The 13,768-nt window shown below is 33.7% G+C and overlaps 2 protein-coding genes across 3 annotated transcripts; both read right to left on the bottom strand.

Annotated features, from left to right (window-relative positions):
- Window positions 1-1,983: 1,983 nt before the first annotated feature.
- On the bottom strand, window positions 1,984-7,752 carry LOC107862797 (putative pentatricopeptide repeat-containing protein At3g15130). Of its 2 annotated transcripts, none has more exons than XM_016708454.2 (2): window positions 7,470-7,752; window positions 1,984-6,041 (listed from the first exon to the last, which is right to left on the bottom strand). In XM_016708454.2, the coding sequence occupies exon 2, from the start codon at window positions 4,103-4,105 to the stop codon at window positions 2,312-2,314; it is 1,794 nt and encodes a 597-aa protein (XP_016563940.2). In that variant the 5' UTR covers window positions 4,106-6,041; window positions 7,470-7,752; the 3' UTR covers window positions 1,984-2,311. The 2 variants fall into 2 exon arrangements, with proteins under 2 accessions (XP_016563940.2, XP_016563941.2); XM_016708455.2 differs by having other exon boundaries at window positions 7,595-7,752.
- Window positions 4,892-6,031, bottom strand: LOC124885112 (F-box protein At5g49610-like). Its single transcript, XM_047408712.1, has one exon. It carries the CDS (start codon window positions 6,029-6,031, stop codon window positions 4,892-4,894), a length of 1,140 nt encoding a protein of 379 aa, XP_047264668.1.
- Window positions 7,753-13,768: the final 6,016 nt, after the last annotated feature.

Here is a 13,768-nt window from a genome sequence, read left to right as displayed (position 1 = left end):
GGGAAAGTAAGATGTACGCAATTCATACCGCTATCTCCGAAGAAGTAGAGAGGTTATTTCCGATAGACCCCCCGCTCAAGATAAAGAAAAAATAAATTGCACAAGTACAATAAGAGATTTGAAAAAGCTAAAATCATAAAATGTATACAGATCTTATTACTATTTCGATGAGATAGAGAGACTGTTTCAAATCAAATTGCAAAAGTAATTGTAAAAATAATGTCATTCCCTTTCCAACCTATTTATTTCCTTCAAATAGTCTCAGCCCATATAGTGGTTGTCATGAAGGATACGTAATCAATTGTTTTCTATGTTAAGTCTAGAGTTAAACTCTTGTTATTCATCTCATTTGAAATTTGGTTTGAAAATCGATAAAAAGTGAATATTGATTAATTTTGATACATTAACTATGTTGAACGTGATAAAATTATGATATATTAAAATTAGTAGGTAAATAATAAGTCGGGTAGATAGATTTAGGAATCGTGAATTGTGGAATGTTTGGAATTATGTTGTTTACACTAATAAGTATGCTTTGAAGTTCAAAATAAGCAAAAATAATATTCCCTCCGTCCCATTTTATGTGTCGCCATTTGACCGGGCACAGAGTTTAAGAAATAAAGGAAGATTTGGTAAAGTTTATCAAATTATCCTTTATCAAAAAATATGTCAATATCTTTTTTTTTTTAATTAAGTGGGACCAATAAGGGTAAAAGAGTAATTGTGCCTTTAAAAAGTTGCCAAATAACGAAAGGCGACACTTATTTTGGAATGGACAAAAAAGAAAATGACGACACATAATTTGAGACGGAGGGAGTAGCAATTATGTTTCGATTTTAAATAAATTAATTTTAATTATTAATCCTTGCTGCATATTTTATATTGAATAATAGTAAAAATAACAACGAAAAATACTTAAATACATATAAATAATTATAATATTAAAAATCCTTTCGGTATAAATAAAATTAGGCGATCAATAAATTAGAAATAGTCAAAAAAAGAAGTGTTTTGTTTAAGGTGATAAAAATAAGGACGGAACTACCTTATAATTGTTTATTTTATATTCCTTGTCAATTAGTACCACATAATATAAAGTTCAAGGTATAAAGAAATTTATTATTATTATCATAGTAAATAATAATGCAGGAAAAGGAACTTGGCAAGTTGGCTAAGTAAGCATTGCTTTTTAAGCCACGTTGCAAGAATTCACGTGATCTCCTTTTCCCCCGCTATAAATAAATGGACCAAACAAAAAAAAATAATATTCTTTTTCTTTTTCTTTTTCGTGTGTTATAGGAGTATATGGTTATGACCCTTTCAATTATTCCACCTCACCTCCACCCACCCACATATGAAAAAAAATTAGGAAGGTGTTTGAATTGATTTATGGGCCAATATTTTTTATTTTTAAATATTTTTTAATTTTAATGATGTTTGAAAAAGTTTAAAAGTATTTTTAAAATACTCACTTGTAGATAAAAAAAAAAATACTTTCTTCATTTATAAATATTTATTCACTTTTGATTTGACACATAATTTAAAAATAATAAATAACGAAATAATTTTATTATATTCATCATTTAAATATATAAATTTTATACTTCGAAAAATTTAGTGAATGAAATTGTACCGAGTGAAATAATATTTTTTCTCTATTTTTAGTGCAAATAAAGTAATTTAATGGTGTAAAAATTATTTGCGGTACAGTGTGTCACTTAAATTTGAGATGATTTATTTTGCAATCACGAGCCGAGAACAGCACCAATAGAAAAAAATCTAGAAACAAAAGGCCAAATACAGCTCATACAATTCTTGCAAGACAAAACATTATAATCAAACGAATGACAAAATGTTTTTGAGGATCCTGTTTCAATGGAACCTTGATGAGTCAATTCACCTACATGTTTTGTTTTTATCATTCTTTTAAGAGTGATTTCATATTCAAGGAAAGGAGATGAGTCAATTAACCTACATGTTTTATTTTTACCGTTCTTTAAGGAGTAATTTCATATATTGCTCGACATAAAATGGATATTTTTGCTATTGAAACAAAGGGCAGTCCAGTGCACTAAAGCTATCTCTATGCGCGGTGTTCGGGGAAGGGCCCCACTACAAGAATGTGTATCGTACGCAGTCTTGCCTTGCATTTCTGCCCGAGGTTGTTTCCAAGGCTTGAACCCGTAACCTCTTGATCACATGACAGCAACTTTACCACTTACTCCAAGACTCCCTTCGTATTTTTGCTACTGGTTCATCAATATTCAAGCTAGAAGAATCCAAGTTACACCATAGGATTCTTTGTTGACATTTAAAACCAACTGGAGCCAGGAACTTTCTTGACATCCCTGCTATGCATCATTTCCCTCACAGTTCCAACACCATCCCAGTTTTGCAAACCAGCAAATGTATTGGACAGTAACACATAGATTGAAGGATCAACTTTGTCAACTTGTAATGCGCGTTCTGCTGCTCGCTTTGCAGTTTCCATATCCCCATGAAGCCGGGATGCCCCAAGCAACGTTTGCCAAACCAGCAAACCTGGTTGAAAGGGCATGCTCAAGATTAATTCCTTGGCTTCTCTAATGCGTCCACCACGTCCAAGGAGATTCACCATACAAGCGTAGTGATCTTCTCCGGGGAGAATACCATAGTCATCACTCATTGAAGTGAAATACTTCCATCCTTCGTCGATAAGTCCTCCTTGGCTGCAAGCATAAAGCACACATATGAAGGTAATGTAGTTAGGCTCTCCCCCTTCCTCCCTCATCTGATGGAAGATTTCAAGAGCTCTCCTGGGATGTCCGTTCTGCGCATAGCCCATAATCATTGTGGTCCATGAAACAGTAGTATGTTCACTCATCGACTGAAAAACCATGAATGCCCCATCCATGCAACCACATTTAGCGTACATGTCGAGCAATGCATTATCCACGCAGACATCAATGTCATCCCCAAGTTTGATCCTCAAGCCATGGACTTTCTCCCCTTCTTTGAAAGAGGCTGTATTAGCACAGACACTAAAAGCAGTTGCTAGAGTAAACTTATTAGGCATTACTCCTGCCCTCCTCATTTCTCCAATGACCCTGAGCGCTTCAATTGGCTCGTCACAATTCAAACAACCTGCTGCCATTTGCGTCCAGGAGCAAACGTCTTTAAAACAGATCTCCTCGAATGCTTTAAACCCCTCAACCAAGCTTCGGTTTTTCAAATACATATCCACCAAAGAGTTCCCTACACACATCTCACTTCCGTGACCAGACTTAACAAGCTGGGCATGTACTTGCAATCCCAAATCAAGAACGAAAACCTCTGCTAACCCCGTAAGAACACTAGCAAAACTGAAGTTATCTGGTACAACTCCTTCACGGATCATCCTGTACCAGAGTCTCGGTACCTCTGAGCAACAAAATTGCATGCAACCACCTAGCATCGCATTCCAAGTAACAATATCTTTATTGGAACACCGCTGAAAAACCATTAATGCTTCATCTAATCTACCGTGCCTTATCAAAGTCGTTAGAAAAGCATTCACCAGATAAACATTAGACTCGAACCCAAGTCTTGTGATTAGTCCATATACTTGGTATGCATTAGTCAAACTTAATCTATCCACAAAAGAGCAAGCGTGGAGGGCACTAACAAAAGTGAACTCGTTAGGCTTCGCCCCACTCCGGTGCATACGGGTAAACAAAGAGAAAGCTTCAATAGGGAAGCCTTTTTGCACAAAGCCAGCAATGAGGGCAGTCCAAGACACCACATTTTTCTCAGTCATTTCATCAAACAATTTGAGTCCATTTGCGGTATCACCACATTTCACATAAGCATTTAGAAGATGATTGTGTAAGTATAGCGAAGACATGCTGCCTGGGTTTTTCAGCATTTTCGCGTGAATGGCGCTGGCATTATCTAATCTTGATGTCGCCACACATTCGCGCAGTATATTTGAATATTTGCTCTCCTCCTCCTCTTCTTGGTTCTTGTCCCATACGACACATGTTCTATAGTTTTTCTTTGTTGTAAATTTAGAGAAAGATGATATATTGTGAATACCAGTTAGTATTTCATGTAAAGTTGTGAGCTTTTTGAGTTTAGAAGGAAGCATATGGATATTTTGTATTCATATAGGTTCTTCAAGACTAGTGTAAAAAAAATTGTTGGTGGCACATTTTTAGGCAAAGGGTAGGCCCATGCGCCAAAGCTCACGCTATGCGCGAGTCCGGGGAAGGACCGGATCACAAGGTCTATTGTACGCAGCCCGGTGGCACATTTTATGAGTATTAAATAAGGGCTTGTCAATGCAATTATTTGAAAGAATCAATCCACAGAAAAACAAGAAATATATGTAGCTAATATATGCCTCATATAAAACCAACTAAAAATTTGACTCCCAAAACTCTTTTAAAAGAGAGAGGCTTGACCATAGTATTGAAAAAAATAGAAATGCACATCTTTTCACAGCATACTAAGCTATAGATTAAAGAAAAGAAAGGCAAATTAAGAAACCAAAAGAGAATCTTAAATAAGGAAAAGCCAAAACAAGGTTAATTTAATTTGGTTCATGATAACTCAGAATCTGTCATACCTTTCAGCTCTACCTTCAGCAAGGGCTGCTAGAATATACATTGTAACTTGATATCAGTGCTCATAATAGTAACCTAAGATAAAGTAATTGTAACTTTTCCGGTTTGATATCTGTCGCAGCAGCATATGAACTTCCATACAAAAACTATGTAGTTAAGCCTTTCTAGACATGCTTTCCCCAAGGATGGAACGAAAACTGATGTATATCCTAAGCATACTCAGAAAGAACAGTTAATCTATCGATCATGGACTACGTACATTGCTAAACCAACGACTAAAAGGAGAAAAAAGTGACTTTTTTTTATGCCTAAGAAAGTGGAACTAAGCTCATAGTATAAGGAACCACAGTAGCAGAAAAAAAAGGCTTTGGCGCAAGAGCAGAAAGGCTGCAGAGATGTCTCATCTTCCTTGTCTCAAACTGATACACGTAGATATCAGCTGCAACCCTCATAAGCAAGGTGTTATCCTTGAAAGCCAGAGTCCCGATCCAAGGAATACCGGAATTACAGTTACTAGCCAAGTTTTCAGCTACCTTTAACAGATAGTTTTCTTTTTCCAGCAATTCCAAAGAGATTGTAAAAGTCAGATCCCACTGAGAAGTAAAGTGATCCTTTAGCACCCACAACTGAAGTCCATGCTCAGAAATCAACACATAAGTTAGCTTCCCTTCAGCTTCTCCCATGCACATCTCAGGTGTTAAATTGAACTGGCTGGTGGGGAGTGGTACCATTATCAACCAAGATATCTCATTTTGTGGATCGAACATAAGGATTTGGTCCCCATCAGTAAGCCAATATAGAATCCCCTGTACACAGACACATCCCTTTTTCAGCACATTGTGATTGCAAAGACAAATTTCTCCAGAACTTCTCCATTCTCCTGTTGCTGATGAATAAATGTCAAAAGAGAAATATCCATCTCCTTCTGTGCTAGTTTCATTTTGGCTAGCTATCACAACCTTAAAATTTGTGAATGAATCAATCGGGTTCTTGAATGGATCAAACACCAAGGTTATGCAGCTTTCTCTGGAAGGATTTGGCCACTGAAGTTTTCTCCACTCCTTATTCACAGGATTGCAGATGTAGATTGCAGGAACATGACAAGGAAAGCTACTTCGACAACAGATAAGCCCATGACTTGAATCTAGGATGACAATACTTTCCGGGAGAAAATCAAGAACATTAATATGGACTTCAGTGGTAACTCGTTCTATAGGTATGAAGCCAACACAGTCATAATCTTCATCACACCACTGGTACCTACCCTGGTAGAAGAAACCTGTGAGAGGTTCCATCTTTTTCAACTGAACTTTGATGAAACTGCGGTCCGATATAAGACCTTGCCATCCCTTTGACACGCATTTCACTTTCAACAAGTCCTTAGTAGACAATTTCGGTAGTACTTCATGTAGCATGTCGCTGCTTGGAAACCAAAGTTCCTTCTTCATTTTCACAACCCTGAGGTAATCGACTCTGTTAAACTAGGAAATAGTTCAGGGAAATTTTGACACAAGAAACGAAACTCTTTATCCTCTAAATACGTGAATTACAATTCAGATCTCAAGCCCTATTTCAAACATGAAGATCCACATAACAATGAGAAGAAATAACCTTACTCAGCCCAAAAATCCAAACTAGAGGAAAACGTAAAAGCATGTGTACATTTTTGTTAGAGAAGTACAATAATGAGGGATACAGACAGATCTACTATTATATAGTAAGTTGATTGACAAGTGCAATAAATATTAGAGAGATGATCAACAATGCAAGAAATGCACAACATTTTCAGAGGCACAGATAGCGAATAATAACACTTGCCAATAGAACCACGCACAAGCTATAGGATGATAAGTAGAATCTGACCAACTTGTATTCATCATAAAATATCATACAGACGTAAATTGGGATAAGAGTACCAAATACCAATCACCATCATTTATCAATACTAGCTAGCACAAAACTTGATTATCACGATAGTATAGTTCTTCATCCTTTGAGCACCGGTTAACAATTTACATATATGGAAATCCTTTTTGGAAGGGTTGGGAATGGGGCTTCGTTCTTACCAAGAAACATAAAGAGCAATATGTATCTACTCTACTCTGTCCACACCATTGCTACCAAAAGCCTTACTAGCTAGACCCTTTCCAGTAACACATGCTAGTTAAGCTCCCACACAAAACCTAAGTTGAGCGGACTCTTCACTTCCGATACTGTGTCGGATTCTCCAAAAATACGCTCCTTTTGGAGAATCCGACACATACCCATTGGCATTTTTGAAGAGTCCAAGCAACATAGCCCAAAACTGCTTCTTTTTCTTAGTTTCATGTTCTTCAGGAGAAAATGACAACTAAAGATTAATACTTAGCTCTGTACAATAATACTTAGCTCTGTACAAGGACAGAGTTAACTAAAGATTAATACTTAGCTCTGTACAAGGACAGAGTTAACTAAAGATTAATACTTAGCTCTGTACAAGTAAAGCAATTTCTCTTGCCCATAATGAACGAAACCAGCTCAGTTCATCCCATAACCCCCCACCCCACAAATCACTCAACTGGAGAAGATTGAAAAAGGTAAAGTTTAACCAAGCAAACAACATTGTAAAACAAAAGAGGTTGTAAAGATTTTGTTTTTTTTTTTCAAAAAAAAAGAAAGAAAGAAGAAACCCCACTGTATTCATTATATCCTTCACTTGAAAATAGGCATGCATTTCACTGGTGATAAAATTTCAATCTTTAACAAGCAAGCAACTAAAAAATTTCTTATATATGTTTTCCCAACAAGTTTCTTATGTATCTTTTAGCTACCATCCATAGACATTGCCATACTTAATAGGGGTTTGTTAGCCTTAGTAATAAAAGAGAAGAAACCAAGTAAACAAACCTTGTTCTTGAAAAAAACTAAGAACAGCGTGGACAAAATTCTCAAAATTCAAACATACTTAACCATCACAAGCAACCTAAGCTGTCATTTTCCCTATTAATCTTTTCTCTGTGTGTATAGTATACCTTTTATTTTGCACTGTGATATTAGTAGTGGTAAAGAGGAAGGACAGTGGTCTGCAGACTCTTCAAATGGTGCAAAGCAATTTGTACTACCTGTCCTCTTTTTAAAATTTTTTTTTTTCCTGATTTTGTCTTTTTTTATGACTATCAGGTTATTTAATACACTAATCAAACTTTAGCATTAATGTAAAGTTTACAACCTGAAAAAAAATGCAAGCGATAACTATCAAAAGTATCTGTTAGTTGAAGTGTCTTATTTTTTAATGTTAGGTTGTTATTAAAAGTATCTGTTTTGATATTTAATTAAGAGTGTGTTTCGATTGGTCTATTTTAAGTATTTTTGATGTTTAAGATTTTCTTTTTTTTTTTTTTAATTTCATGTGGTGTTTGGGAAACATAAAAAGTACTTTTAAGATAAAAGTCAAAAATTGAATATTTCTAACTTGTTACTTTTATTTTAGCTTATATAAACTACTTTTGAAAAGTCAATTCAAATATCCTAAGTTGATAATTTAAATTTCTAAGTGACAAGTTTGAAATCATAAGATTTAAAGGATATTTTTTTAATCTAAAATATTCAACATATGTTAGACAATGTTGAATATTTGGCTGGCTATGCAATTAATTAAATTTCCAATTAGAGTATTAGTAGACAGGAATAGAAAAGTCATTAAGTAAATAATATAGTAGTATGAATTACCTTGTGAATTTTACCATGTATAATTGGTCAAATACTGATATATAACCATAGTGACACTCTGTTTCCTAAGCTTTAAACTAAAACAAGGACTTTATTTGAATTTGCTTGCTCATAATCTACCTAAATTATCTTTTTTGATTTTACATATAATTAATTTCTTGAGAGTCTTAACTTCCTGAATTGGGCTGTAAATGGTACACGCGCATCTTCTAACACTGTAAATCAGATTTTAAAGCAATATAATTTAGGTGTTTACATGAAGAGAAAAAAACTAAAACAAGAAACCATTTTTGTAAAGTAGTGGGGCAAGTTAAATAAGCATTATTAATAAATAAATATTGCATAATTGTCCTAACTATAGACTCACAGCTTGTGGTCGCAAAAAAATCGATTGTTTTCATAATTTTTTTTTTTTTAATCAAAGTGGTCAGTTTTATATTTTAAAGTTCCAAAAAATAATTCTTCAAATTCGACCACTTGTAGTCGGTTATAACAAAAAATAAATAAAATAGTTATTTCAAAATTCTTTTTAAATTTTTATACAAAATATATTATTTTTTACACAACAACCGACCTCTTGTGATCGATTTTTATTAAAAAATAATAAAAAGATATTATGAAAATCGACCGCTTGTAGTCAATTTTTATTTCTTTACAAAAATCGATTACTTGTGGTTGTTTTTTTATTAAAATATAATAAAAGAAATTATGAAAATCGACCACTTGTAGTCAATTTTTATTTTTTTATAAAAAAATGACCACTTGTGATCGCTTTTCGTATAATAAAAAACATAAAAAGAAAAATTATGTCTCAAAACATAAGATAAAATAATCAAACACAAGGTAAAATAATTTCATATTTTGTCTCAAAACTGTTATTCTTGTCCCACAAACCAAACGTCCCTATAAGCTTATTGTTAACTATACCATTAAAACTGGCGAAACAATATATTTGTAATAAGAATTTTCCTTACTTAAATCTAAGTTTATACGGAGATTAAAAAGAGTGAAAAGAAATGTATAGTTGCCAAAAAAATTCTATAATTTTAAATATGAATCAGTTATGTTGGCTCTAATAGTGTATACTTTTATGTTGATTAGAAAATTTTTTTGTTGCAAGTATGTGGATTATCTCATATTATGTTATTGTCCATTTCTTAAATAATTACAACTACTAGTACTGTTTTCGCAACATATTCTGCAAAAGTGGAAAGTAAAATAAAGAGAAAATACTCAATTACCTCTCTGAATTATACCCAAAAAGGCTACGATACACCTCAACTTAAAGAGGATCCTATTATCCCTGAACTAATTAAAAGTATAATTTTGACACCTTAATGCCTACGTGGCACACATGTGTGCTTACGTGGACACTTCAGTGTGTTGTACCACGTATATGCCACGTAGGCACTAAGAGTGCCAAAATTACACTTTTAATTAGTTCAGAGTTAATAGGATCCTCTTTAAGTTGAGGTATGTCATAACTATTTTGGATATAATTCAAGGGGTAATTGGGTATTATCTCTAAAATAAATATAATATCTTACAAACTAATTTACATCAAAAGGGCATTCAGCATCGTCTCATTTCGGAAGAAAAATCTTGTTAATTAGTAATGAGTGGAAAGATTATAATTAAATAGAGCATCCAACTGTAATACTTCAACTGAAAAAGGCCACAACAACTCTATAATCAATAATAAAGACAATATATAAGCATAAGTTTAAACTAAACACCAAAATCATAGGTTTGATCATCGAAAAATCTGTTGCGAAACAGATTAGCAAAACAACATAACATAGACCACAATAGCAAAACAGTTCAACAATTTGAACAAGGACAGATGGTGACTTCTCCTTTTTCCATAGAAAATAGGATTCCAAGTTCTAGTATAATATAGGCACTATTATGGAAATAATTCAAAATATCAATTTAAATTAGTTTTACCATAATAAATTATAAATTATTCCACTAAAAAAGCGTAATTGCACTCCTCTATTTTTATTTCGAAATTCCTCACTAAACACTTATGTAATTCCCCAAGTTAAGATTATAAATACTAATCAATAAATTAAATTACTGACGAATTTAATATAATGATTACTTTTCTTTACAACAATGCTTAACTTATTTCATATGTCGAATTCATAAATTCACCGATCGGTTTTACAGATGAAAACTTATAAGTTTCTCATAAAAGACGTATCATCAATCTCTATACCGAGACATGCATTCCATCAACTAACTTATTATTTCACTAATATATATTATTATCATTCAATCTATCAGGAATATTGACCTATCTCAGAATCATATATATATAGAGAGAGAGAGATCATAATAGTTATATCAGGACTGAGAATATAAGTACATTTAACAGTTTAAAGACTATGTTTTTATCAGTCAGTCCAAAACAACTATCTCTACTCAGTCTCGTTCAATATATATAAAACGTACTAGCACAAGAAGTTAGAACTATACCATTTTCATAATCAAGATAAATTATATTCAATCTCGTACTACAATCATTCTGATGGTTTGTCCAAATTCCCATATGCAATTGTGAACTACTCCCTCCATCTCATTTTACTTATCCCATTTTAACTTGACACGTTGATTAAGAAAAATAATTAATAACATGACTAGTTTGCCATAGTACCCCTATTAAATGATGTTTACATTTTAATTTGAAGAAAAAATAATTAATGCAAAGGGTAAAACAAGGAAAAAAAATTGTCTCTTCTTGATTTGTGAAAAAATGACAAGTAAAATTAGAAAATTTGGGACAAGTAAAATGAGACGGAGGGAGTATAACTTTAACTTTTAAGAACCGTTGATTTAATCTTCTGGATATAAGTTAAACTCTATGCACCAAACCATCTACTATATAAGTTGAGGACACATATATGACAATGATCTATTTAATGTAACGATTTATCGAACTGAATAAATAAAGAAATCAATAATCGCTCAATAAATTACTATATCAAAATCGCATAGTTTATAGTATATCCTAACATAGTAGTCGTGATACTTCAGGTTCATATTGGATAATTTTGTTTCTTTATAATAATAATGCAAATTATAGAGGAGAAATAAATTGCATTAGATAATCCTAATGCGATGACCTCGATTTAGAAAGGGTTCATACTAGGAAAATTTGTTTCTCTGTAATACTTCGCAAATCATACTTGAGAAATAAATTGTAATAGATAAAAACAAGTGCGAGCTCGATTAAAAAAAGGGATCAAGAGAGGGACATCCCTTAACACCTTTTTTCTTTGAGATACCGCATTCATTGCACCAAAACTCACGATGCAGGAAGGATAAAAAAGCAAAAACTCAACAGATTTCATACTAATTAACTTGCAAGGATGTTCCCAAAATGGGATATAATGTTGGTAGATAAATATAACCAAGGATAACTGAAAGTAGTTCTCCTTTACAGAAATAGAAAATTCCAGAAAACAGAAACTCAATAGCATAATCACTACTATACTTAAAAAACATAATAGCAGAATACTTTCAGCACTAATAACAAGTTTCTAGAGCGAGGGTGTTGGAAATATCTAGCTAAAGAAAATAAAGCTAAAAGGAGTGAGGGGTTGGTTAGAGTTAGTTATAACAAACACATGTTGTGCACATGTTGAGTGATAGTGAGTTGAGACTTGGAGTCTATAAATACTCCCATTTGCATTCATTGTAAGCTAACAAAATATGAATCAATGAGAATTACAATTATTCTCTCTCTAAATGAATGCTACCAGTTGCTTAGTTCTTTGATATTCTTACTGTAATTAGCTAGTATTTTGTATTTTTGACATGGTATCAAAGCAGTGATCTTCATCCTACCCGTATTTCGACAACTTTGAAGCTTGACTTTGGTTTTCCATGGCGGACTCCAGTGCTAGTGTATCCTCATCAAGAACTACAACAGTTACAATTGACCACCATCATCCCTTATATCTTCAAGCTTCCAATACTCCAGGTATTGTGCTAATTCCTATCAAGCTCACGGGTCATGCAAATTATACACTGTGGAGTAGATCTATGACTTTGGCACTTCGAGGCAAAAGAAAATTAGGTTTTGTAGATGGTTCATGTCTCAAATCTCAATACAGAGGTGAATTGGCAGAACTTTAGGAAAAATACAATGCAATAGTGCTCTCTTGGATTGGTAGTACAGTGGCAGAGGAGTTGATGCCAAGTATTGTGTTTGCGTCAAATGCAAAGAAGGTATGAATTGATTTCAAAGAGAGATTTGATAGATCAAACTTGACTCGAATTTATCACCTCTGGACTGAGATTGCGACATTGAAACAAGTTATAGATTCTATTACTACTTACTACTCTAAGATGAAAGATTTCTCGGATGAACTTGATGTTACAGTTCCCTTACCTCATTGTGATTGTGCTGAATCGTGACAATACCTAGAGCATCTCATATCTCAGAGGCTTCTCCAGTTCCTTATGGGACTGAATGAAAGTTATAGTCAGATCAGGAGTAGTATACTCTCTAAAACTCCTATAGTTACTGTAAATGAAGCTTATGCTACTGTGACTCAGGAGGAGAGTCAAAGAGTTCTAGAAGTCACTGATAGCAACAAAGAACCATTAACTTTGCTCGCAGGAAGGGCACAAAGACCATCACATAAGACCTCTGAGATGTTTTGTGAAATATGTGGATATAGAAATCACAATGCTGTTGATTGTTATAGAGTAGTAGGATATCCACCGGACTTCAAAAGTAAGAAGAAATTTGGTTCCAACTTTAAACCTCCAGGTGATCAAGGGTATAAAAATGGATATGAGCATACTAGGGCTCCTATGCATAACCCCTCTTATGCTGAACAGTCAACCAGTGCTCGATAATTTCCTAATAAGTCTGCTCAGTCTACTTCAACACCAGCCTTCAAACCCTATGCCCACACTACTGCAACAACAAGGGAAACTTCATCCTTTAAAAGTCAGGGGTATTTTTTCTCGAATGAATAATTTGAGCAGATGAAACACATGATGACCAAAGCAAATAAAGTTGATTGTGTGTCTAATATGACAGGTATTCACTCTTTGTTGTCTAAAACCATTGGTTTTGAGTGGATAATTGACACAGGTGCCTCATATCATATTACTCCATATAAGTAATTACTCAAATCTTTGAAAGATTTAAAGGAGAATGGACCTAATAGTCAAGTACAGGTCCCTACAGGTGATAAATAAAAAATTCTTGGTGCGGGAAAAACATTTGTTTTAGGAGAACATGAAATAACAAATGCACTCCATGTTACAAATTTTAAATTCAGGTTGCTCTCAGTTTCCAAGTTAACCAAGGAGATATCTTGTGCTGTATTTTTTTCCTTGATTTTTGCATCTTTCAAGCTCTCTCCAATGGCAAGGTCTTGGGGATTGGTAAGGAAAGGGATGGATTATACATTTTGTAAGAAGAAGTTGAATCTAATGTACTGGCAGCTCATGCA

This window comes from Capsicum annuum, chromosome 3 (genome assembly GCF_002878395.1).
Source record: "Capsicum annuum cultivar UCD-10X-F1 chromosome 3, UCD10Xv1.1, whole genome shotgun sequence".
NCBI lineage: Eukaryota > Viridiplantae > Streptophyta > Magnoliopsida > Solanales > Solanaceae > Capsicum > Capsicum annuum.
Note: the sequence above shows the minus strand (reverse complement) of the source record. Positions and strands in the feature narration are given on the sequence as shown.

Coding starts and splice junctions, on each gene's coding strand:
- LOC107862797 (XM_016708454.2), bottom strand. CDS start 4,105: ATGCTTCCTTCTAAACTCAAAAAGCTCACAACTTTACATGAAATACTA.
- LOC124885112 (XM_047408712.1), bottom strand. CDS start 6,031: ATGAAGAAGGAACTTTGGTTTCCAAGCAGCGACATGCTACATGAAGTA.